Raw genomic sequence first — 27789 nt, forward strand, 5'->3', positions numbered from 1 at the left:
AGGCAGTGATCAAAACCATCCCCAAGAAGGAAAAATGCAATATGGTTGTCTGAAGAGGACCTACAGATGGCTGAGAAAAGAAGTGAAGTGAAAGGCAAAGGAGAAAAGGAAAAATATATCCATCTGAATGCAGAATTTCAAAGAATACCAAGGAGAGATAAGAAAGCCTTCCTCAGTGATCAATACAAAGAAGTAGAGGAAACCAATTGAATGGGAAAGACTAGAGATCTCTTCAAGAAAATTAGAGATACCAAGGGAACATTTCATGCAAAGATGGGTACAATAAAGGACAGAAATGGTATGGACCTAACAGAAGCAGAAGATATTAAGAAGAAGTGGCAAGAATACACAGAAGAATTGTACAAAAAAGATCTTAATGACCCAGATAACCACGATGGTGTCATCATCCACCTATAGCCAGACATCCTGGAGTGCGAAGTCAAGTGGGCCTTAGAAAGCATCACTATGAACAAAACTAGTGGAGCTGATGGAATTCCAAGTGAGCTATTTCAAATCCTAAAAGATGATGCTGGTAAAGTGTAGCACTCAATATGTCAGCAATTTTTGAAAACTCAGCAGTAGCCACAGGACTGGAAAAGGTCAGTTTTCATTCTAATCCCAAAGAAGGGCAATGCCAAAAAATGTTCAAACTACTGCACAATTGCACTCATCTCACATGCTAGCAAAGTAATGCTCAAAATTCTCCAAGCTAGGCTTCAACAGTACGTGAACTCAGAACTTCCGAATGTTCAAGCTGGATTTAGAAAAGGCAGATCAAATTGTCAACATTCATTGAATCGTAGGAAAAGCATGAGAATTCCAGAAAAACATCTACTTCTGCTTCATTGACTACACTGAAGCCTTTGACTGTATGGATCACAACAAACTGGAAAATTCTTACAGATGGGAATATCATACCACCTCCTTGTATCTTTGAGAAATCTATATGCAGGTGAAGAAGCAACAGTTAGAACTGGACATGGAAAATGGACTGGTTCCAAACTGGGAAAGGAGTACGTCAAGGCTATATATTATCATCTTGCTTATTTAACTTATATGCAGAGTACATCATGTGAAATGCTGGACTAGATGAACCATAAGCTGGAATCACGATTCCCAGGAAAAATATCAATAACATCAGATATGCAGATGACACCACCCTTATGGCAGAAAGCAAAGAGGAACTAAAGAGCCTCTTGATGAAAGTGAAAGAGGACAGTGAAAAAGCTGGCTTAAAACTCAACATTCAAAAACTAAGATCATGGCATCTAGTTCCATCACTTCATGGCAAGTAGATGGGGAAACAACGGAAACAGTGAGACACTTTTTATTTTCTTGGGCTCCCAAGTCACTGCAGATGGTGACTGCAGCCAAGAAATTAAAAGACACTTGCTCCTTGGAAAAAAAGGTATGACCAACCTTGATATCATATTAAAAAGCAGAGATATTACTTTACTAACAAAGATCCATATAGTCAAAGCCATGGATTTTCCAATAGCCATGCATGGGTGTGATATTTGGACCATAAAGAAAGCTGAGCACTGAAGAATTGATGCTTTTGAATTGTGGTGATGGAGAAGACTCTTGAGGGTCCCTTGGACAGCAAGGAGATCAAATCAGTTAATCCTAAAGGAAATCAGTCCTGAATATTCATTGGAAGAACTGATGCTGAAGCTGAAACTCCAATACTTTGGCCAACTAATGGGAAGAACTGACTCACTGAAAAAGACCCCGATACTGGGAAAGACAGAAGGCAGGAGAAGGGGATGACAGAGGATGAGATGGTTAGATAGCATCACTGACTCAATGGACATGAATTTGAGCAAACTCCAGGAGATGGTGACGGACAGAGAAGCCTGGCATGCTGCAGTCCATGTGGTTGAAAAGAGTTGGATGTGACTGAGCAACTGAACTGAACTGTACCCTTTGACTGACACTTTCCCATTTACTAGTTTGCTACATTTAATGTGTTAGTTTCATTTTATTTGGGTGCTAACTTTCTCTCTAATTTTATACTGAAGTGAAAAACAGAAGAACAATGATATTACAAGGTTTCTGGTTGCTCACATCTTAGTGACTGAACAACAATGAAATCACTACACAGACAAAAGACAAAAATTCTATTTTAAAAACTTACAATTCAGTATAAAGTAATTTCATACATGGAACTATATAAGAATACATATAAAGAAATTGTATTTTAACAATACAATAAAAAAGAAAATACAAAACACAAGAAATTGGATTGTAAAGAAAACCATGAATAATTTCACAGTTTAATTTTTGTGACTATTTTTGCCTATTAAGCAAAAGGCTATATTTCCAAATAATAAGGCATTAAATGAAAAACTCAGGTGTTATTCGTGATGGTATCATTCTTGATGGCCTGGAATAAAACCAGATAGCCATAAATTGATAGTACTGTACTGAAGTGGAATAAATAATTAAACATTAAACTAGAATTTAGAAAAATAAGAAAAGATTAGAGAAATACTGAAGATCAGAAAGATGTCTAAGGTTAGATGGGTGGCTCAGACAGTAAAGAATCTGCCTGCAATGCAGGAGATGCAAGAGATCTAGGTTCAATCCTTGGTTTGGGAAGATCCTCTGGAAGAGGAAATGCAACCCACTCCAGTATTCTTGCCTGGAGAACTCTATGGACAGAGGAGCCAGGTGGGCTACAGTTCATGGGGTAGCAAAGAGTGGGACATGACTGAGCAACTTACACTCTCACTTTAAGATTAGATATGGAAAAGGAAATGGCAACCCACTCCAGTATCCTTGCCTGGGAAATCCCATGGATAGAAGAGCCTAGTGGGGTCGAAAAGAGTAGGACATGACTTAGGGACTAAACAACAACAAACAAGATTAGATAAAAGGATTAGATAAGATCAGATAGACTGACAGCACTGTATAGAGGTTGAATAATTAAACATTAAACTAGAATTCAGAAAAGTGAGATGAGATAAATACCAAAAGGAGTAGTAATAAAACCTATCACAGCAAGAAAGAGGAAAAAAATATGAAGAGAAAAGCAAGTAAAATCATGTTTGGGACTTCCTTGATGGTCCAGTGGTTAAGAATCCTCCTTGCAAGGAAGTGGGTATGGATGGGTTAGAACCCTGGTAGGGGAACTAAGACCCCACATGCCACAGAGCAACTAAGTCTGCGCCTTCTGGAGCTTGTCACAGGACACAACTGGAGTTGCTGGGTGGCAATGAAAGATCCCACAAAACCAAAGAAGATCCCATGTGCCATAATTAAGACCCAACACACACACACACACACACACACACACACACACACACATGAAAAGATCATGTTCTCATGGCAACTACTAGAGGCAGAAACGGTGGGACTGAACTTCATGGAGCATAGAGAAGAAAAAAATCTCCAGAGAACTAGAAAGTCTCCTAAACAAGGACAGGATGTAAAAAGTAAAGGCAATTCACCCAGTGGAAAGGATAGGAGACTGAAACACTGCCCACTCCCCCTTGACAGGATTGTTCAGAAAGTCTATATATGGTATTTGATTCTAATTCCATTGTTTTTTAATGATCCTTTTTACATTTCTAGTAGGTACATTTTCATTTTTTCTCTCAAAATCAGCATTTCAATACCTATGTAAGATGCTGAAGATTTCTTTTTATAAATACACAGATCTACAATGATGTTCAAAATCTACAATTATGTTCAAATTCCTACAAGTGTTAGTCGCTCAGTCGTGCCCAGCTCTTTGCGACTCCGTGGGCTGCAGCCCACCAGGCTCCTCTGTCCATGGGATTTTCCAGGCAAGGATACTGGAGTGGGTTGCCATTTCCTTCTCCAGGGGATCTTCCCGACCTAGGAATCAAACCCAGGTCTCCTGCGCGGCAGGCAGATTCTTTACCTACTGAGCTATAAGGGTAAGCCACTCTGAACTACGTTTAATATGAACTTCAATGTGGGTCTGTCATCACAGAGCGGAAGGGAATGGCTCAGAGACCACAACCACCATTCAAATTCACTTTGACATAGAACTCAACAAGAAGACAGTCCTGTAACACTGCAATATTAATAAATACCAATAATGTAATAATATATCAATAATCAGTATATTTTTTATATTAATTAGGAATTAATGCCATCCTAAAGTTGTTGAATTAAACAGGATGATGCACTCTAGCTTGGCTACAATAAATACTTTTTTTCAGGAAACGATCAATAATTGCTATTATTGACAGTTTCTAATACCCGTGTCTTTGACATATGGAAAGCTCAAAAGAGGGAAAAGAACAGAGAGCTAGTATTAAATACTTCCTCCGTACTAGGTATTTCAGTAATAGTTAAAACCTCTCACGAAGTGCACCCCCCGCCCCGCCCCGTCTCCTCCCAGAGCCGCGCACACCTTTGGTTTCGGGCCAGGACCGGAGACGACTTCTGCGCTATACCGGCCACAACTGCCGCGCCGTCGTCCGGTTTGCGCGCTCCTCCCCTCGCCTTCCCACCGACCCAGAAGCCGGCGGGCGGGCAGACAGCGGCTGCACGAAAGACCTACTTTGCAGCCCGCGGGGCCTAACGGTGCGCGAGTGCCGCCGCCGCCGCCGGGGGCGCTGGTAAGCCCAGCGGCGATGGTGTCGCAAAAGCGTCGCGAAGGCTTCCGTCCTTGGCGATCCGAGGCCACCTGTATAAGATAGCGTGTTGGGGTTTGAGAAGCAGTAATGGAGGCCGTCGAGCTTCCTCAATGTTGCGGGGAGTTGATGAGGAAGCGGTTCGCCAGTGCCCTGGATTGCTGAGCTCTCGCCGACTGCGTCTCCCTCTAGCGCCAGCAGGATCATGCTGGCTTCGCGGATGGCGCGCGCCTCTTGGGGGGCCCTGCGCGTCGCCGCGTGGGCACCGGGAGCGCGGCCGGGAAAGGGGCGCGCCCGCGGGGCTCTGCTCCCGCCCGCGCCCGGCTGCCTAGGTTTCCTGGCTGAGCGCTGGTGGCTGCGCCCGGCCGCGCTCGGCTTGCGGCTGCTTGGGGCTAGCCCGCGAGCCCACTGCTCGGGCGCGGAGAAGGCAGCCCCCGGGCCCGCGACCGGAGAGGACGCTGCTGTTGAGGCCCGACGCGGCCAGTGGGGCCAGACGAGCGCCTCCAACCTGGTACGTACCAAGGAGGCGGCGGAAGGGCGACGGCTGCGGCGGGCTCGGTCCCGGACACGAATAACGTGCCCTGGCTGGTCAGGTCCGATGCTTCCATTTCATACCTTTTAAACCGTTCCCTGAAGAGAAGTTACGGGGAGGTCATTCGGTCGGGACGAATGTCAGCAGTACCAGCCTGATCCTCTTTGCGTCTCGGTGGTCAAGTTAGAACCCTCTCCTCCCCCCTCTATCCTCACCTGGAGCAGGATATTGCATTGGTAAAAATAACCTTCACTTATCTTTTTAAAAGCCCATTTTAAATTTTATAAGGCGAATCTCCAGTGTTTGGGGCAAGTCTGTGAGCGTCTTCAGAAATATATACAGGCCTTTCTGTTTGCTTGCGCAGGTTTGGTTAACTACCATTTGACCTTTGGTAACTTGACACATTGTATAGGATGAAGAGTAACTAATTTAGATCGTAATTAAAAGATCTTTTAACCTCTAATTATAGAAAAAGATGAAAACTTTCTGAGGTAACGGAGGAAAATGTTTGTCTGCTTACCTGTTGAAATACTGACCAAACAGAAGACATCAGAGCATGAGTGTGGGAGAGCTTTTGATGTCATGTAGCAAGACTCATGCAATTATTACATCTTCAATTGTTATGTCTTCAGTGGGCCCCTGTGCCGCTTTCATCAGTTGTACAGCATGGGTTGGGTTGGCCACATCCTGGCAGGGGTCTCAGCTCCATTAATAGCTAAAGCATGTTGGGGTTTGAATGCTGGATGCTTTGAAGTTGCCATATCCTGGCTGAAGTCCTTCCCAGAACGGCAGTAGTTGGTCGAGTATGCCACAGGTTATCTGGTTGGGTAATCTGAGATTAGCTCTCTTAATTTTAGTTTAGAAACGTTTACAAATTTAATAATTAGAGATTAATGAGGTATTTTAACTGAAATATTTTGTGTAGCGCTCAAAAGAATCCTTTTCATTGTTCTGGGAACATTCAGTCTGGTTTATTAATTCACCAAATGAAATGATGTGGTTGTTTGCAGCTGTGTCTTTCATTTTATCCCATGGGCATCTGTTATGAATTTTGGCCCTCTGTATTCTGACCTTTTGCTTTGCGTTTCCCTTTTCTCAATCATGAACTGTACCGTCCCCTTCCCCCCTCAGTGAGTTGCTGTTATACTGGATCAGAGTTTGATTTATCTGTACTGCAGTATGGTCAACAGACTTATTTTTTTTCTGGACTCTGACCACTTGTACCTTTGAACTTGAGTTTGGAGTGTTCCAAGAATGAGTCCATTTAATTGCTATTGTGGTTTACCTTCAATAAAAGGTAGAGGTTTGCTGATTGTTTCCCTGAAAATTTGAATTTTTCTGTAGCTTTAGTGACAGTATTCTGCTCCCTGACCCCCCAAACCCCATTATCCTTCCAGGCTGAGGTGGCCTGGTTCTGTTTATAAACACAAGCTTAGTATCTTTAGAGAACTGCCTTTTCTTACAGAATGGTTCAAGGTATTTTAAAAGAGGTCTTTAGAAATGGATGCTGATACTTTTCTAAAAGATTAAAATTCAGTTGGTTACTGATTGAGAAAGAGGTTAAGTAGGGTTATCTTGTGAGGAGATAGTCCCATGAGGTAGAACTGGCAGTCTTGACTCAGTGGAGAAACTAGCCTTTAGGAAATGACATTTTCTCTGTATTATTTCTGTACCCAGTTTTGTACAATGTGTCTTAGTTCTTTAATGTTGAAATACCCTCTCGTGAAACAGATTTTGTCTTGGCAAGGAAGGAATGTTCTTCAGAGCAGCTGCCACGGTGCCCTTTTGTTGGTGCCAACTTCAGACACCTTGCCTTCCAATGAAGTTTAAAGGAATCATAAAGTTCCCATAGGGAAGCTGTGAAAGCCTTCAGCTTCTGGTTGGGGATCTTAACATTGCTGTGGCTATTTTGAACAGATTTCCCAAGGATTTAAATCACTATTCCTTGTTCCATTTTCTTCCAGCAGTTCTCCAGTTTAGTGATGACATTATGGAGTTAGGTGTTTTTAATCCCTCTTCATTCGTATCTGCAAACGCTGTGTATGGCATTTAGCATTCTTTTGATGGGTATGTATAGAAGAGTGAGGAGAGGTTATTTGCAATAAATGTTTTTTAGCCAGAATGCTCATGGTTGATAATTTGGCTTTTTTTCTGACACTTTCTGGACTGTTTGTCTACTTGAAATATAAGATTTTCCTGAAGTTTCACTTCTAAACATTTTTTATTTTGTATAAAGGGAAAGTAATTCTTTTTTAAAAATTTTTATTGAATATAGTTGGTTTGCAGTGTTGAAGTTTCATTTTTAAAAGCAGTATGTTTTTAGTTTTGAATTCTAATTGTGAAGTCATGTATTATAGTGTTGACTTACATGGTAATACATCTTTATTTCTTCCTTCTAATAAGAAAATCTATATATAGTCAGTACTTTAGTCTGTGTTTGGGTACATGACATATCTATAAGTTGATGGAGTGTGTTTTCCAGTGTATATAGTTATTTAAAGTATGAATTTATAGTATTTAATTTAAATTTTGTTGTCTTTATGTTTCAGTATGAAAACCCATGGACAATCCCAAATATGTTGTCAATGACGAGGATTGGCTTGGCCCCAGTTTTGGGCTATTTGATTATCGAAGAAGATTTTAATATTGCATTAGGAGTTTTTGCTTTAGCTGGGCTAACTGACTTGGTAAGTTGTAAAGGCACTCCCCTTGCTCTGTTCCCTTTCTAAATCCCAGTCTCCGCTACACTGAAATAATGCAGCTTCAGTTTGCTTTTCCTTGGAAGAAAATCCTCAAAGATGCATTTCACCTAGTACTTTTATAAAGGCTTGTCATTAGCATCTATGTGGGACTCTGTTATTCTTTGTATTATCTAAGGAAGGAAGTAGAGGTTGTAGGGAGGCATTGGAGAACTTCTTCATGAAAGGAAAAAGCCTTAGATATTCTCAAAGGGCCAACTACTTGCTTTAGGGATAGAAATAAAGGAGAGAAACTGAGACTGTTTTTTTCTGCTTATGTAGTAGAGAGAAATATCTGATCTGCAACAACAGTTGGTTTTACTGATGGAGAGGGAAGTAGTGGGCCAGTTGTTGTGACCAGGAGCTTGTAGAGGCCAGATCTCTGCTCAGGTTTGTGCTGGCAGGAGGCCATAGGCACCCTACACGTTTGCTCCTTGATTCCTGCTCCATACCCCTCTGACCATCTTCCAAAAGACCCTGCCCTAGGTGGGCATTAGGCATCCTTCCTTCCTTCCACTCTCCCGGCAGATGGACAGAGGAGAAGAGAATACCTTGACACCACTGTCTCAGTTTAGAGGGAGGGAAAGATTAACTCAGGTTATTTCAAATTAGAACTTGGGAAATAATTTTAATAACAGAAAGCTGCACTATGTGTTATATAGGCTTTTGTGGACTGGCCAGTCATTGGGATGTATGACTTTATTTGTATCTGTCACCCACCTTGTTGCATAAAGAATTGAAATAGCTTATAAAACTATATGTCCTTTAAAAACAAAATTGAAGGAAATGGGGAAATGGTAGAGGAAAAATTTTAAATCAGGACAAAAGCATGTAGAAACAGATATTGTGCATATGTATTATGTATTCTTGTACAAGGCTGGTCTGAGATCCAAGTAAGCACCCAGACAAGCAATAGTAATTTGGTGCCTCTTTAAACTGATGTATGTTTGAAAAGTTATGCTCAATATTTAGTGAGAATAAAGAGAAACTTATTTTCTGTTAATGCAGTTTGTATAACATCTTCCTTTGTAACATCAGCTATTCCCTTTGAGATTCATAGAAACAAAATTGCACCTGCCCAGCACCATTGTTGAGCAGTGTAGAATTAGCTGAAGGTTTTGCGGGGTAAACAAAGGAGGGTGTTTGCATTGTTATATGACATTTCCAAATGTGCATCAAATACAGTCTCTCAAAGTGGGTACCTCCTCTCTTTTTCCAGAATTTAGCTCCTATTTGTCACAATTTCTCCCCATTCACACAACCTCTTCATTTGTCCCTACTTTTATCCCTGAAGTGTGAAGGCCTCTACTTATTAAAATGGTCTCCAGGTCTGTCAAAGACCATTATACTGATAATGGATTTTTTTCTTTTTTTTTTTGTAATGGACAAGATATTTTTCGGTTACCATATTTGCTTTTTTTTTTTTTTTTTTTTTGGTTTGTAAGTTTTCTTTAGTTGCCACATGTGATTGAGATGTTCATTAAGTGGAAGAGGCCTCATTTACACTTTTCTAAGTATAGAAGACAATGTGTGTGGAAATCTAAGTTAACTGGCATGGTTTTACACTTATACTCCATGGAGGTTTTGATGCCTCTAGAGTGGCCACTGAGCAGATGGCTAGACTCATGGAGGGTTTAAGCAGGGTAATGACAAAGCCTAATTTCTGTTGTGTATGGGAAGGAAATTACAGGAATGCAAGAGTAGAAACAGAGAGGCTGGTTAGAGGGCATATAATAATCTAGGGTAGTGGGTTGAGAGTATGTTTTGAAGATAGAGTTGATAGATTAATGGATTGGATATGTGGGATGAAAGAAAGGAAATAAGTATGAGTGCTAGGCAGTTTCTTTTTTCTTTTCAACAAGCAGATGCATGGAGGTTTACATTTTCTATGATGGTTAACACTCAAGAGTAGGACAGGGTTTGTGGGAAGAGTTGTTATGCCTGTTCAGATGGAGGTAACTGTTGGGTAACTCCAACAGTTTGAAGTTGGAGGAAGTCATGGTTAGAGACAGATTTAAGAGTTATTATGTAGATGGTCAAGTCTGGATGAAATCATCTAAACTGTGGTAAAAGAAGAGAATGGGTCAGAGAAAAGAGCAGTAAGTGGAGCAGCGGAGAAGGAGCTGGTAAAGGACACTGAAAAGGAAAAACTAGTTAGAAAGGAAGAAAATTGAGCAGAAAGTTGTCCCAGATATTAAGAAGGTGGTTCAGTTGTGTTGAGGATAGGTTGGTGACCTTTATGAGTACAATCTCTAGAGGATGGGGCAGGCAGAGTGAGTTGGTGAGCATATGTGAGATAGTGATGGCAATAGATGTCACTTTGAGGAAGTTTTGCTTCACAGGGCAATAAAGTCAAGGAAGGGTAGTTTATAAAGAAATATATACTGGGGAAATTTTTGTTGTTAGTTAACTAATTAATTAAATGACTGAGTAGGAAGAGAGATTGATGATGCTTGGGAGGTGGGCGAAACTCACAGAAGGTAAGAGGACCGGGGATCAGGGATTAGGATAATAGAGATAAATGTGCCTGGATACTGCTGGGTGGTGGGATTCAGAGGTGAGAATATGAGGGGATGCTGACAACCTGCTTTTACTTTTCGAGGAAATACAGACATGAGCTAGAGAGAGGCTTTGGGAGGGATGGAGTCAGTCTGTGGCAAGAGCAGGCTGAAAAGAGAAGGTAAACATAGTAAGCAGGTGTAGGTTTACCAGGCAGTATTGAGTGCCCACAGGAGATTTGTGGTCATGTAAAAGTGAGACTGATCAGCTCATTTAGGTATTTTCCAGTGTTCAGCTGTTTGGGTGTCGGCTTAGAGTACATGCCAGATGTATGTAAGTAGTATTGAGAGAGGGTGGAATAGGGAGTTACAGAGATTTACAAAGAAAAAGTGGTGTTGATGACCTTGGAATTCAGTTTGGGTAGAGGAGCAATGAGGGTGAAAAGATGACGCTGAAAAAATGGGAGGTTGAGATCAGAAACTGAACTGACACCTGAATCTTCCGAGGCCCTAACTCCCAGTTCTAGGCACTTTCTGTTAGTGTTACCTCTAGTATACTTAAAAAAATAGATTTTTTTTCAGTTGAGGTAGTAATAGTTGATAACTGATGTTTTTGAGGATTTACTGAGTGCTAAATAGATTTTAATCATATTGTGTACTGAGACAACCTACCCTTTGGGGTAGTAGCATTATCTCTATTTTACAAGAGGGAAGGAAAGGAAAGGCCTAAGCCTCAGTTTCGGCTTAGGCCAAATGTGCCCAGAGTTACACAGTTAAGTGAGTAGGAGAGCGAGTGCTTGAACCACCACTTACATTCTGCTGTGAAGACTTAAGTTCTTAACCATTATCCTGTATGACAACTGTCTCTAAGTTATTGGAATACTTGAGATATGGAGGACTGACTTATCCTTTAAAATGTGCCATGTTAAATTGTGTCTAAAGTAATTTGATCTTTTTCTTGGAAATAGAACTAGAAAATTCAAACATTTGTTGAAACTTGAAGTTAAATAAAATGAATAAAAGCCAGGTAGGGACTTGGAAAATCAGAAAATATCTACGTTGTTTAATGAAAATAGGCAGTACTTCGTTTCAGTCAATTTTCTTCCCATTCCTCGAGTGAGCTTGGAGATGTGGATTTTTTGAGGTAAGACTTTGAATATTTAAATATTGGCAACTAATTTGTATTTTAAAAACCTCTGGGCAGTTCAAACAAAACCAGCCTGCAGGCCCCTTGGCTCCCAGGAAACCAAGTATGACCTCTGCTTTAAAATATAATTTGTTTCCAAGAGTAGTGAAGATCAAATTTTAAGTAGGCCAAATACAAAGGATTGAATATTTTATTCAGGTACAAGCCATGCAAATGTAGTCAACCATGGAATTAACAGTGGCACTAGACAAAAAATATTGATGATAACAGTTAAAAATAATAACAGCTAAAGCTTAGAGAATTGGATACTGTTATAGAAAAGTAGGAATGTGAGTTAGGAAATCTTGCAGTTAAAGAGTAGCCCTTGCAAGTAAAAGCAGCTATTTTGGATGTGGTGAAATAGCCCAGGATTTGAGAGTAGGGGGCGCCTAGGTCTATGCTCTGTCAGTCATGCTTCCTTTGAGTTTTATGTGGGTTCTTTACATCTCTAAATTTGTGTCTGGGTTCATCCCTCAAAGGGGCATTGTGGAAACATTGAGAAATAGCTGAAGGCCTTGAAAAAGAAAAGTACTGTGGGAAAGTGAAATTATTTTCTGACCAATTGGTAATTTAAAAGTTAAATGTATTGTAAAGTGATTGGCCTCCAACTAATAAAATAATATTAAAAAAAAAAAAAAAAAGTTAAATGTATACCAGTAAAAGAGGAGGTTTGGGAGTAAGAAACAGAAGAGGCTTTATCTACATTTTATGAAAGTATAGTTATTCTGGTACCTTTTAATCTTCAGGATATCTACTCTGTACCCATTGTGACATTTATTAAAAAAAACTTCTATTTTCAGTTGGATGGATTTATTGCTCGAAACTGGGCCAGTCAGAAATCAGCTTTGGGAAGTGCTCTTGATCCACTTGCTGATAAAATACTTATCAGTATCTTATATATTAGCTTGACCTATGCAGATCTTATTCCAGGTAAGAGTGCCATCATGTGTGCTTTTAAATAGTACAGGGAAGAGTGACATTAGTCAGCTTAGGATTTCTCTTGATTGAGAGACAAATTATTTTTGTTCCACAAATATGTTTTTCAACTTTAAAGTGTTTCCCTAATTTTATTTTATTTTTTTTGTTTCTCTAATTTTAAACTGTTGAACTGTTTTGCTTGCTAAGCTGTTTGTTTTACTTTCAAATTTATGACTTTGTATATACTAATAGAATCTGTTTTCTTAGTAAGATTGTTTAAAATTGAGCACATATTTCACAGTGCTAACTTACATTATCCTAGAATCTTTTGAAACTATTTTATTTTCTTAGTGCGTAGCTTTTTAAAAGCAATTTAAAGTTTCCTGAGTCATCTTATTTACTAAGTACAATTTAATAAATGAGAGCTCTGAAGGCCTAGAGATGTCTATAAAATTTCACTTTGTTATTACTTAGACACTATTATGCAGTTTTAATTATCATGTAGTTTGTACATTGTCTGAATACTCTTTGTAACAAAATTTTATGATCTTTTGTATTTTGTACTGCTTTTTGAGTTGTTCATTTTCTACTTTAGCTGGGTTTCTCAGTTTTTATCCTTTGGTGCAGATTATTTCTGAGTTAGAAATAGAATTGAAAACAAAGAAACTGCCACTTGCTCCTTCAGTACCATGCTGTTACTGACATTTGATAGGAAGACGTGTAGTGGTGTTTCAGTCTAGTACATTCTTCTCAATCTAGAGATTCTTTTTCTCCTCTATCTTTAGGCTTTTAAATCTGCATAGTCAAATTTAAAAATGAATTAAACTACTGTTTGTGTGCTTCTTTGAAAGTCATGATTATGGTGTGTATGTGGTTGGGGGTATTGAATGGGCAGAAGCATGCTATACGTAATATAGATAATTTGTAGGAAAAAAGGTCCTAAGGAGCATTCTGTTAACATTCACAATTAAGATTATTGTGTGGTGTGTGCATTTTCATGCTTCCCTTGAAGCTTTTTCAGAGTTACTTTGTATTTTGTTGTATTGTTTTACACAAAGGTTAGCCAGGTATTTTCCTGTTGAACATAGAAATTGTTTCTAGGTTTTGGCATTATGGATAATGTTGATATAATTGGTGTAGGTTGCTTTTCAAGCCTTCATTAACACTCACTGTCATTCTGGGCACTTCCGTTCTCTGTCTTCTGTCTTGGGTCTGTTTTTCCCATGCCTTCCATGTGGAGTGCAATCTCCAATTGTTTCCTGTGCTCGGATGCAGCATGGCAGCAAGTTTTTAGAGGTATACAGTGTCTATTCTACAGATGTCTACAATGTCTTTATTCTACCCTCCATACTTGATTGAGATTCAAAAGGGGCATACTTTTCAGTTGCAGATTGTTTTCACTCAGAATTTTGAAGACCTTGTTCTATAGGTTTCCAGATTCCATCTTGCTGTTGAGAAGTCTCATGCCATTCTGATACCTTTTCCTTTATATGTGATTATGTTTTGTATTAGAAAGCTTTTAAGATTTTTTTTTTACTTTATTCTTAATTGTTGGTTTAAAAAAATGTTCTCTCAAAAAAAAAAAAATGCTCTCTCTTAGAGATTAATTTTCTAACTGCTTCTTTGGACACTCAGTTATCCATCCCAGCACTTTTTATTAAAAAAACCATGTGCATATATACATGAGTCCTTTTCTGTGTTGTCTAGTTTATTCCCCATTGATTTGTCTGTCTATGTATCGGGACTGTCCCTAATTACTACTACTTTGCTAAAAGTCTTGATATATGATAGAACAAGTTCTTCTATCTTGATATTCTTACCTCTTGGCATTTGTAGGTAGATTTAGAATCAACTTTCAAGTTTCCCAGAAAAAACTTGTTGGGATTTTATTGGGATACATTGAATTTACAGATGTATTTGGAAGAATTGACATTTTTATAATATTGTCTTCCAGTCCACAAACCTGTTGTATATACTCTATTTAGGTTTGTTAAAATGTCAAAATGTTAGTTATTTATAGAGAGGTAATAAATAATTATTAGATTTATTCCTAGGTAACTTGTAATTCTTGATTGTTTTGTAAACGTAGCTCTGTTAATATTTCATTTTGTCATAGCTGCTTATTGTTTATGAGATCCATTTCTAATGTTAATTTTTGTGTCTAGCAAAACTTGCTGAACTCTTATTCTAATAATATAAATGTATATTCTCTTGGAGTTTCTGCATCCTCAATTATGTATTGTCTATAATTCATGACAGTGTGTTTCTTCATCACTATTTTACCTTTTTAAAATTTTGCCTCACTATAGTACACAGTGCAGTGTTGACTAAGAGTGGTGTCTGTGTCTTATTTTCAGTCTCAGAAGGAAAGATTTCAATATTTCAGTACTAAATATGACATTTCCTGTAGAGTTTTGTAGCACCCCTTTGTAAGGGTAAAGTTCACTTCTACAGGGAGTTTGCTCAGAAGTTTTTTTACATTGATATTGAATTTTATGAAATTTCTTTTTCTTCATGTATTATGGTAGCTATATTTTTTCCCTTTAAGCTTAATGTATGGTGAATTACATTATTGATTTTCTAAATTAAATCAACCTGACGACATTCCTGTTATAAATCCAACTTGATCATGATATATTTTGAAGATATTGCTGTATTTGGTTTACTACTAATATTTTGTCAGTTCACATCTAGATTCACAGAATTAGCTTAAAATTCTTTTCTAAAAATGCCCTTGTTAGGTTTTAATATCAAGTTTTGTACTAATCTCATAAAATGAATTTTAGGGAGTGTACTTCCTCCCTGACCCCCCATTCTTGGGAGATGTTTGTGTGAGATTTCAATTATTTCTTTGAATGTTGGTAGAACTTGTTGAAGCCATTGATTCCTGGAGTTTTCTTTGGGAAAACGTTTTAAAATAATTGATTCACTTTAAAAAATATATATATATGTTCAGTTTTTTCTGGTTCATCTTTGTCTGTTTTGTGAGTTATGATGTTTTTTATAGGAACTTGATTCATTTCAACTTCATTAAAAAAAATTACCATAAGCTATTTATAAGCTAAAGTTATCCATGTTTACTTTTTGATGTCTGTAGGGTATGTAGTGTCCCCCCTTTCATCCTAATTATTAGTTATTTGTCCTTTTTTTCTTTGACTTGTCTTGCCAGAGGTTTGTCAGTTTTGTGAATCTTTACAAAGAACCAACTTTGAGCTTTGTCAAACTTCTCTGATATGTTTACTGTTTCATTAAATCTTGTTCTTTTATTTCTGTGTCATCCTTTGACTTTTCTCTGATGTTCTTTTCTAAATCCTTTAGATCAGTCCTGTCTCGCAGAGATATAATGGGAACCATAGATTTAATTTAAATTTTTTTAGTAGTCATATTCATAGTGAAGGGAAACAGGTGAAATGTATGTGTGTGTGAGTATGTGTGAGAGAGACATTATTCTCCTGCTGCAGTTGGAGACAGCATGTTCTGAGCATGCATTGCTGCCTGTGCTACCCCCTCCCCTTAATAACATTTTATTCAGTCCACTAGATCAAAAATAGCCACTTCTTTGTATAATCAATAAAAATCATTAATGAGATTTTTTTTTTTTTTTGATACTCTGTCTTCAAAAGCCAGCATGCAGTTTGCATTTACAACATCTCAGTTCAGACTAGCCACATTTCAAGTGTTTTATCTTTACATGTAGCTGGTGGCTATTGTATTGAATAGTGCAGCTATAGATGAATGTTTAACTCATTCCTTTTTTTGACCATGCTGTGTGGCTGGTGGGATCTTTGTTCCCTAATTAGGGATCAAACTTGTGCCCCCTAAGTGGAAGCGTGGAGTGCTAACCACTGGACTACCAGGGAATTCTCTCAGCTTTACTTTTTTAATGTTTGCATTTAAGGCATTTTGCATTTTCCTTTTCACTGTTTCTCATATGTTGGTATTTGTGTTCTTATCATTATCTGAATTCAGAGTAATCTATTTCTATTATGATTTATCTTTGGCCTATGGAGTTAATAAGAATTTATTTCTCAATTTGTGGGATTTTCTAACAATTTTTTTTGTTAATGATTTTGGGCGTAATTACCTATATTCAAAGAACATGCTCTGTGATTTTCAGCCCTTCAGTCCAGAATACAGTCAAATTTTATGAACAAAATTTTTAGGCATTTTTCAAGTGAATTCGTATTCTGTGATCATTGGGTGTGATGGTCTATGTGTGTCCATTTTGTCAAATTTTTAGTTCTAATAAATTACTTTTATGTACTTTTATTTCGTTTCTTTTTTTTTTTCGTTTTTTTTTTTTTTTTTTTACTTTTATTTCTTTACTGACTTATTTTTTACATTTAGTCTGCTTTTCTGTCAGTTACTGAGAGAGTGAAGTTTCCTGCTGTGTCCAGTTTTCCATTACTTTTTCTTCGCTCTGAATTTTGCTTTGTGTCTCTTGGAAGTTATGCTGTTAAGTACATATAAAGTAAAATTGTTATGTCTTCTTGGTGAATTGAATATTTTATTTTGAAGTGACCTTCTGTATCTTTAGAAATGATTTTTGCTTTTGTCTGTTTTTTTTTTTTAATATTACTTTATCTACTCTAGCTTATCTCTGGCCAGTGTTTGCATGATAGATAAATCTTTCACTTTCAACTTGTCTACATCTATTTTAGGTATTGCTTGTAAATAACATATAATAGGTTTTTAATGTAGCCAGTCTAAAAATACTTTCTCTTTCAACTGGAACATTTAATCCATTTACTATGATTACTGATATTTGTGTAGCAGTCTTCCATTTTACTTTGTGTTTTATTTGTCCCATATGTTCTGTTCTACTTTTGCCTTTATAAAGTTTGAATATTTATTTATTTGGCTGTGACACGTTAGTTGTGTCGTGCGGGATCTTATGTTGCAGCACATGGACTCTAGTTCTGGCGTATGGGCTCAGTAGTTGTGGCATCTGGGCTTAGTTGCTCCATGGCATGTGGGATCTTCCTTTCCCCACAAGGATACCATGCAGTTGTCTACTCATTTCTGTTGTTGGCAATAAGAAATCAACTGTTAACTCACTTCATTTTCTAAGGTATTTTTTTACTCTGGCTGGTTTTAAGATTTCTTCTTTCTCTTTGGTTTTCCATAGTTTCATAGTATTTGGTGTGATTTTTCTTTTTTATTTATCCTGCTTGTGATTTGTTGGGCTTTTTAATATATAGATTGATATCTTTAACCAGTTATAAAAAATTCTAAGCCACAATCTTCAGGTATTGTTTCCTGTTTTTCTCCTTTTGGGACTGCAATATATGTGTTAAATCTCACTGTATCCTTTAAGTGTCTTAGCCTCTTTTCTGCATGTTACCTACTAATTTAATCTTTCTGAACTCTGTTCTAGGTGATGACTAATGAAGCTGAAGCACACTCTTTCATTTCACTGCTTCTCTCTTCAGCTGAGCCAAATTCATTTAAATCTTCTATTGTATTTTTTTGTTATAGAATTTCTATTTTATTTTTCAAACTTAGCAAATCATCTTTATAGTTTTCAATTTCCTGCTGAAATTTTCATGTATATCCCTTTAATTGTTATATATATAGTCCTCTGAACATAGTAAGCTTTAGTTTTATAAGTACTGATATTTTTGAAATATCTTTTGAGGATCTCTTTCATGTGTCTGTTTCTATTGATTTTTACTCATGGTATCTTATGTCTTTGGTGTGTTTTAACTGTTTAGACACTATTAATATTTTAAAATAATTTGGAGAAATATTTTGATGTATAGGATGATGGCATCACTCTCTGGAAGAGATTTTTTGTTCAGTTCTGCCACTTATCTAGGAATGCTGATAGTCTGGGACTACCTAGATGGCCAGATACAACATTCTTTTAAGGTTTAGTTTACTTAAGGCCAACTCCTCTCTCAACCCTGTGGGAGTATTTGTCCAGATCCTAGCTTAAAGCTAGGAAGTGGTTTGTCACTGCCGAACCTGAGGACTCTGGGCTTTGGCTATGGTTCTGCCATCCCATAAGGCTGCCAAAACCCCTTTGTTTTATTCAGCTTTGTTGCTTTCTTCTCTAGGGTCATGGACAGTGGCTCTGAGTGCCTAGGCTTATTTTCCCAAGTTCTCATTCTGATACCTTCTTAGCATCTTAATAAGCTTTTCACTTTCAAGTTTTTTTTTTTTAAATGGTCTTTAATTGTGTTAGCAGGAGAATTATTACCTACTCAGATATTAACGGAAGCTGAACCTGAGTATCTTTTTTTTAACCTTGTTGGCCTGAGAGTTTACAATAGTTTATGTTCTAGAGTCTGTTTCCATTGTGCTGGGTAATGAGAAGGCCCCCTCAGTCTGAAAACTTATCTTTAAGTTCTAAACATTTCTTTCTAGATTCTCTTCTTATTGGAAACTCTCTTTTGTTCTCTTTCTGGGAGATTTCCTCAACTTTGTCATTTATCCCTTTATTGACATTTTTATTGCTGTCATTTTTAGTTTCCAAGAGCTCTTGTTCTATATGTTCTTCTTCTTTTTTTTTTTTTAAATAAGTCTTTTTCTTACATCATAGCTGAATATCATCATTTCAGGATATCTTCTGTTTATGTGTGTGTGTATGTGTGTGTACTCTTTCTTTTTTCCTATTTGTTTTGGTCTCTCTTTCATGATGGAGACTTTGTTAAAATGCCTAGTGATCCTTGGCCACTCACTTTGTAAAATGTTAACTGGGTGCTCTCTGAGCATTGGTGGAATTCACTGAGTGGTATCATTCCCTCTAGGGTGAACAGACAGGGAGGGAACAGACATGGCGCTGAATTTGCAGTACTTATAAGTCTGTTCTGTAGATAGGAGCTCTCTATCTGCTCCTTAGAGGTTGTGGAGGTCCTGATTTAGAGGTTAGGATGTAGAACAAATGTTGGCAGACTTTTTCAGTCAAGGCCAGATAGTAAATAAATATTTCCAATTTTGTAGGTCATGTGGTCTTTGTTGCAGCTGCTCAAGCCTGCTATTGTAGTGTGAAAATAGCCATAGAAAATACATAAACAAATGAGTGTGGCTGTGTGTTAAATTTTCAATGCAACAGTGTATGCTATTGATAGTGATCACTTTGTGTGTAAAAATGACTTGATTTTATTATTTCCCCTTTAACACTAATAAAATTTGCCCATGATATACTTCCTTGTTGCAGAAACTATATTTCAGACAGAATTAGCAAATAGAGAAGAAAACCTTGGAGCATTCCCTGACACATTTTACACCTCCACTAACACGCTGTTGTACTCTAATAGACAGAAAGAAAGCTGCTTTAGCCCTGGAAGAAAAGGCAAGGGAAGACTGAGAGAGAAGGCAGGAACAGTTAGAAGATTCAAAAACCAGGGAACTAGACAAAGTTGCCCCTCAAATGAAAGTTAAGAGCCTATATGTACAGTATACAGGCTGTCAGTTGGCAGAGGCCTTGCAGCCCTGGTCCCAGCCTGGGTGTATTGTGAACCCCCAGGGAGCTTTCATCTGTGCTTTTACAAAACTTTTATGAGGTGATTCTGTGATGAGTAGTTAGTTTGGGGAACACTTGATTTTTTAAACAGTACTTTCCTCTATCAAACAGATTGACAGTTGGTGAACTGAGTCCAGAGATGCATTTTGCAGTACCACTGACTAACTGGTGACCTTGGCCAGGATATATAATCTGCCTGAGGCTTGTTTTCCTATTGGTAAAATGGAGATAATGATGGTTCACATTTCATGGTGGTGATGTGTAGATTAAATGACATAATATGTATATAATGCTTAAATTGTGCCAGATGCTCAGTAAGTGGTAATTTTGGTAGTTAAGAGAACTAGAACCCACTGCTTTGCAGTATATTGAATCACCTCATCTGTTCTTCTGTAGAAACCTCTTATTTATATTCTTTTCCACCTGTGGTGATGAACTGCAATAATAGATGTTTATTTTCCTGTAATGTTGTATTTACTATATATAATTTGCATGAGTTGCTGCATTTTAAACTCTGATTGTTATTTGATTTTGCAGCTGATTATTGCTATATAGAAAAGTTGGGTTTACAGGCACAAAAATCCTGTTAAAAATCATTACTGGATTGTTTTGTTATTTGGCTTATACAGTGGAGTCTTTTTTATGCTCCAAATGCCGTGATTTGAGTGGATAAGCATTTTCTCTTTGGAATCATCTTGTCACAAAGTACTACGCCATACAACACTTATATATATATAACAGCCACAACCAGCAGAGATTTAAGTTTTAAATCTGTAATTAATTAGTGAGATTGTTCTTAAGTTGCTGAACCAATAGAATGTCAAAATTGGAGCAGATCATAAGGATAGCCTTAAAAGTAATTCAAGAAGAGCTGTTTGAAGGTATTATGGAAGAGCTATGCATGATCCATTTATTTTAGTAACTGAAACAATTTGAATTGAGTGTTAGCCTTAAGGTTTTTTCCTTTAAAAAATATTTCTTTCTAATAAAATGTGTTTTATAGTCATGGTTAAAACTTCCTTAGATGTGGAAGGATGTTAAGTGAAGCAAGACCTCTGCCCTCCCATTCTCACTGAACAAGGGAGCAGGAGTTCCTTGGGTGTCCGTTTAAAATGTCCTTCTGGCTCTGGGGCCATCCTGTAGGATCTTAGGAATAATGAGAAAACTATCAACAAGTTGAGTTCATGTTTAGTTAGGATTCATTGACTGAATGAGCAGAAGAAAAAATGGAAATTGCTTGGATAGGAACTGGCCAGGCAAAACTGAAGATATTGTTTCTCCACAAGTGGTACGTATAACAAAATTTGCTGCTCGTAAAATAATCTAGACTACAGAAACAAGTAGTCAGTTCTTGAAAGTCAGAATGGCTTGAGTCCTGACATCTTTTCCAACCTCTTTACAAACTCATTCCATGCAATTATAGTGAGGTTATCTTTTTCCCAAACTTATAAAGCTGAGAAGTAACAAGGAAATAGTGGTGGCTGAGTAGAGCTGACACTGATAATAACTACAACTTAAAAACATATGCAAGGAAAAAAATTAAAAGAAGTGAGGGTCAACATTCTGAAATGTGCTTTTAAAAGCCATAGTCTGTCTTTCGCCTTGTTTTGAAGGCAGGTAAAAGAAGAATATAAAAATTACTGGTTCATGGTAAGGACCCTAGACAGGCATTGATAAATGTTTATTATAAAATTTTTACTTAGGTGAAACACCAATTTATGGTAAGGCTTTATGTTATGTGTAATGTCTAAATAATTTTCAAAATTCCAATCAAAATTATCTTATATTTGATTTTCAGTTCCACTTACTTATATGATAATTTCAAGAGATGTAATGTTGATTGCTGCTGTTTTTTATGTCAGATATCGAACTCTTCCAACACCGGTGAGTTTGTTTAAAAAAAAAAAAGGTTTTTAGTTGTATTTGTAACTTAAGGCAAAAGGAAAAAAACACTATTGTGTACTGATTTTCACTTTATGGGAATAATTTATGACAATCATGTATTTAATCCATTTACTAGGAATTTAAAGAAAACAGACTATCATCTTGCTTTTGAATCACCATTATAGTAGCTGTTCAGTGAACATGTGAATAATTTTTTAAAAGCATGTTTTTATTTTAAGTCAAAATTGTTTTAGTTGATAGCCCATAAAACTCAGGCCAACTAGCCCTGTCCCTAGCAGCAAACTCTGTTAGGAATGTTTTTGTTTTTTAATATTTATTTGGTTGTGCTGCCTCTTAGTTGTGGTATGCAGGATCTTCAATCTTCATTGCAGCTTGTGGGCTCTGCTAATTGTGGCATGTGGGATCTAGTTCCCTGACCAGGGATTGAAGCCCGACCCCTTGCATTGGGAGCTCAGAGTCTCAGCCACTGGACCACCAGGGAAGTCCCTTCTTAAGAGTGTTTTGTATGACTAAGCACCCTTTCCTGTGTAACTTAGCTTCTACTATGGATTCTCTAGAACTGGTTTTTAAAAATTACAGTTTTATGAGCATAGGGTAATTTGCACTTTTGTTCATTGCTTCTACAAATATTTAGCAGTTAAGCAAACTTAGCTAATAATCACTACATGAGCATAACAGCCTCATCTTTTGATTCCGAGTCCTGTGAAAATGTCAACATTTTATTCATTTTGATTTTTTAGCCTATAAAGGAAAAATAGTGATGAGGGAGATTAGTTAAAAAGATGTCATCAGCCAGACTTTATCATAGATCTAGCATATAGCCAGGCATGTGGTATACACTCAGTAACTGTTACATGTTAATAATAGCAAAATATTTATTTTAAACTTAATAAATTGAATAAAGTTTATCTTTTTTTTTTTGTCCTCTGCCAGCGAACACTTTCTAAGTATTTCAATCCTTGTTATGCCACTGCTAGGTTAAAACCAACCTTCATCAGTAAGGTAAGAGACACACAACATCCTTTTAAGTTATTATTCCCTTGTGGATTATTATAATGACTATAAACCTCAGTCTGGAGCAGCTGAAAATAAGATAGATCTTAATGCATTGACCATAGTGGATAGAGTGGAGTTATCAACCCAGTTCTTTTGTCCTCCAGGCTCTCTGGAGCTCTAGTATACATGTGTGTCTTGTGTTGGTGGTCTGGTGGTCTAAGAATTTAAGTCTCTGAATGAAGTATTAAGGCCATCACTTAGGGGAGGTGGACAAAGTAGAAGTATAATTGCATATTGATTGTGACACAAAGAAAGTATGAAGATTTCTTTCTGCTTTCACTACCCACCCCTCCCTGTTGTGAAAACACCATACAATAAGGTCTCTTTCAGGTGCGATAGCCATGCAATTACATGGAAAGAGTAGGAGAAAATTTTATTCACTAATAAACAACTCCTGCTCTAAGTTATCCATCTGTTTTCCTAAGCCCTTTTCAGGGCAATACCTGCATGCTAGTCTTTGCGCACAGAGAGGACACTGTTAATGCCTATTGAGGCACATAAATTTGCTCCAATTATTTTGCTCCATCCCTTGTGACAGAGGTTTAACAGGTTAGGAATGCCAATCATCTTTGGGACAAAAGGATGATTACTCTTAAACCAGAGACTCCCTGGGGTTAATTTTTACCTACAAATATGGATTGGTTGGTTGGTTATTTGTTTTTTTTACCTATTTATTTATTTCTGTGACTTTTATATGTATCAAGTATAGTAATTGGAGTGTAGCACCATATGGAAAGTGGCTTAAAGAGGTGCTAGGAACAAATGCCTCAACTCCTTGGTCTTGCAAGAAGTTCTTCAGACAATTTTTATTACTTGTTTTTAAAAATGGAGTGGAATCCTTGTAATCTGGCTGCAGAATGGATGAGAGAACATTGGTGCTTCCTTCAACATATCACCTACTTTCCCAGAATGTTTATCTAGATGAGTAGAGAAAATCTCCAGTGGTTTTGTCGTCTTCCTTTTCTCCACCATACTGTCTTTTAGGGTAGGGAAACCTACTCATTTCCTCCTGAGAGCCTTTCTCATGGAGATGAATGCATTTCAACTTTCTAACTTGTGTATCTAACCTAATGCTAGTGAAAGGAGCATTAAATGAAGTGCCAGGAAATCTGGGTTCTTAGTTTGGATCTGTAACCTGCTAGACTGTAGACAAATCACTTAACTCATTACCTTTTCACCTGTGAAGAGTCTCACTGTTTCCATATTCAGAGGTCTGTTTTAATGGGTAGCTGAGAAAAAAGCAAAGAACTTTGCAATAGTACTGAATTGCTATGAAAATTCAAGATAATGGTGTTTTCTGATAGTTGCCCTTCCCCACCTTTTGTAAAGGGCAGCTGTGCAGACAGATGAGCCAGTTAGTGAAGTTCAGCCTTTTGTGTGAATGCCAGCTTTTTTAGCAGAGATGTTACACCATCAGGCATGCTGAGAGTCTGTTGTGTTATACTGTGATGGGTTATGCCTTTCTCTCGTGAGCTTGAAACATGACTGGGTTCGCACTGTTCATTTGTGACTTCTCTTTTTAAAGGTAAACACAGCGGTTCAGTTAATCTTGGTGGCAGCTTCTTTGGCAGCTCCAGTTTTCAATTATGCTGACAGCATTTACCTTCAGATCCTGTGGTAAGCTTAACTTAGAATTACTTTGTGAGGACAGCAACAAAATGGCTTATTGTGATAATCCTAGAGTTACTTTGTCCTTAATCATGTTTATTAAACACTGGGTAAAGCTGTAGGGGCTATATTTTTTGATTGATACCATTTTTAAGAAGCTTGCTATCAATTGTAGGATGTAGAAGTTATAGGGGCTTTCATGCAAGTTATAAGGATGAGAGGTATTGTGTTGGGGTTTTGGAGGAGAGAAAAATATTCCAAGTAGGAAGAAGAGGAAAAGCTTCAGGGAGGAGTGGCATTTGAGCCATGAAGTCTAGATGGAGAGAGACTGAGGGGAAGCCTTTCTGGTGAAGGACAGACCCTGAGCAAACTCAGATGTATAGGAGGTGCACCCAGCCTGATGAAGGAGGAAGAGTGGGGAAGAAACTTGGAGAAAGGAGTTTGAATTTTATTTTGTTAAGATTATGTGTAGCCTTGAAAATGTGTCAGGTTCATACTTTGAGTCCACATACATCACACCGATACTAAAGCTCTATATTTTACTATATTTTTAACTTGATAATTAAAGCATTGCTTGATGCAGTCTGAGCCAGAAAATGGTTAACTAAAGTCAGCTAAGCTAAGAATCTTTAAAAATGATACACATGCTGAACATTTTATTTCCTAAAATATAAATTGTACACTCATTTGTCCTATGTCTTCTGGTATAAGCCCAACTCATTTTCTTTGGTTATAGGCTCATCAGTAGGATATTTTTTCTTTCTTGAAAAAAACTGCATCCATAATACAAACTCTGATTTTCATTTTCTTTTCTTTTAAAATGATATAGGAATGTAAGACATTTATGAAGCAGAGTATAGACACTTTGTAGATTTTTATTATTTTCTCCAGTATTTAACAATTATATTGTCTACTTGTTGTTTAGTCACTAAGTTGCATTGAACTCCTTTGCCACCCCGTGGACTGTAGTAGTCTGCTAGGTTCCTTCTGTCCATGGGATTTCCCAGGCAAGAGCACTAGAGTGGGTTGCCATTTCCTTTGCCAGGGGATCTTCCCGACCCAGGGATCAAACCTGTGTCTCCTGCATTGGTAGGCAGATTCTTTACACTGAGCCACCAGGGAAGCCCATATTGTCTACTTACTTCAACAGTAGTGTTTAGCAGATTGTCTTGCCGCTCCAAGGTTCTAGCTTAATTCTAAGAAATAGCAATTCTTCCCACATGTATATTTCATTAAATTTATGTGTGAATTTAGGATATTAAGCTGGCATAAACAGATTTGGGGTCAAATAAAAATGGTCTTGATGAGCCTGCACCTCACCTGACGGAAGCAGAAGCTCATGTGTGCACAAAAATGAACCTGTTAGCTGCATACAATCAGTGAGCCCTGAGCGTCACACATGTCATTTCAAAGAGAATCTGATTAATTTTAAGTAAAGAAAGCTGAATTGTATTTAAAATGACTCAGATTATTAGAATTCCCCAAACCTGCAAGAAATAGCTTCTCATACTAATACTCTCAGCAGCATGGAACAGTGGGAGAAACACAAGAGCTCTAGAGTTGGAACCAGGCCAGACTCATAGTTCTGTGGCCCTGAGCAAGCTCTCTGGGGCAGTGTTTCCTCAGTAAGGTGAGGCTGTGAAAATAAAATTACCTATCATAGAATAATGTCTGGGTAAAAATGACAATTGCTATTTTTTTCAGATTTGTTAACTAGATTAATTCTGTTTGACATTATTGATTCAAATGAAGTCTTAAGGAAAAGCGATATATTTAGATTCTTGTTAAAAAAAATTACACTAACAGCCTTTTTTACTTTTAAACAACTCTTTTAAATGTATTCTTCAGTATATATTATGTGTATTCTTTATGTATATTTATAGTTACCATTTAAACTAAATTTTCTTTTCTTCCATAAAAGGTGTTTTACAGCTTTTACCACAGCTGCATCAGCTTACAGTTATTATCATTATGGCCGGAAAACTGTCCAGGTGATAAAAGGCAGATGAAAAGTCATCCATTATCATTAACAAGGAAGCAGTACACATCAACAGTGGCAGGGCCAATGGAAGTCTACAGGAGTTCCCTTATTTTGGTGTTCAGCTTGAAGGAGGACTTGTCAGAACAAACCATGTCATCAAAATTTTAAGTAATGTGCATTGACAATAAGCTTGATCATGGGCATATGCAGAATTTCCAACATATTTTTAAATACAAATAAAACTATAATTTAGGTTTTTTTATCTTAGGTTTCTTGATTAATTTGTAAGTAGCAATTATTCTAATTATTGTCAGTCTTTTTTTTTTAAGCCATTTTTAAAAATACATTCAAAAAACCAGTTGAGAGCATGGAAACTGAAGAGTTGGCACTTTAATAAATTTGGATTCCTCACAGAGCACTAGGGAGTGTCCTGGGGTTAAATATAAAATCCTGTATAACTTAGCGGCACAGTTGTATGTTTGACTTTTAGATCTGTGTACATATTAACAGTACATGTGATTAATATTTGATTATTTAGGATGACTATAAAGGTAGCTTAGTTTTGGATAAAGTAAACTTGTAAAGAGATTTAAAATGTAGTCAGTTTTGAAATCAATAAGATCAAAATAGAAGCTATTGAAGTTCACATTCAGAAGTCTTCCAACCTCTCAGGTGCCTTGCATCAGGATAATAAGCGATAAAGGTAGTTGGAAAATGCAAACATGTCTGTTACCCTAGCCATTCAGGAGGCAGTGAGTTATAGCATACCTTCCCACTATATCTAACACGTTTGTATGATACTGGGACCTGTACTTGTATGTTATGTAAATAATATGAAACTGTATATTTTTCAAAGTTTTTTTTTTTTTTTTTAAACTTGAGGAATGTTCTTTTGTTAAGTTGTTAAAGGAATAAAAGCTGGGAAAAAATGACCTTCAACTTGGGTTGTTTGTATAGCATCCTATGGTCATCTGCTGTTGTGGAAGTTTTATGATTCATAAAGTCCATTTAGCTGTGTCACTTGCACTTACATCGTAAAATAATTGCTTTAGGATCATCTGACTTAAAAGTCCTTTTCTTACTACACTGTCATGTTTAAGAGAATGGAAGGTACAAGGAGAGGAAGACATGTGGCTGGTGCTGACTGCTTCCTCTTCGGAGTGGAGGCCTGTTGTTGCTCATTGTCCCAGGTTCTAACCCGAGTGTAATATAGCCTCATACCGTGAGGTTATCTAAATGTAGCCTGTTAAGCTGTGTTAAAAATTATAAGGAATTATAAGCAAAATCCA

The 27789-nt window shown here is 37.3% G+C and overlaps 1 protein-coding gene across 1 annotated transcript; it reads left to right on the forward strand.

Annotated features, from left to right (window-relative positions):
• Positions 1-4656: 4656 nt before the first annotated feature.
• On the forward strand, positions 4657-27439 carry CRLS1 (cardiolipin synthase 1). The gene is made up of 7 exons (XM_065921473.1): positions 4657-5121; positions 7692-7829; positions 12365-12494; positions 21749-21834; positions 22789-22857; positions 24437-24528; positions 26441-27439. Exons 1-7 carry the CDS (start codon positions 4816-4818, stop codon positions 26526-26528), a joined length of 909 nt encoding a protein of 302 aa, XP_065777545.1. The 5' UTR covers positions 4657-4815; the 3' UTR covers positions 26529-27439.
• Positions 27440-27789: the final 350 nt, after the last annotated feature.

This window comes from Muntiacus reevesi, chromosome 2 (assembly GCF_963930625.1).
Source record: "Muntiacus reevesi chromosome 2, mMunRee1.1, whole genome shotgun sequence".
NCBI classification, from domain to species: domain Eukaryota; kingdom Metazoa; phylum Chordata; class Mammalia; order Artiodactyla; family Cervidae; genus Muntiacus; species Muntiacus reevesi.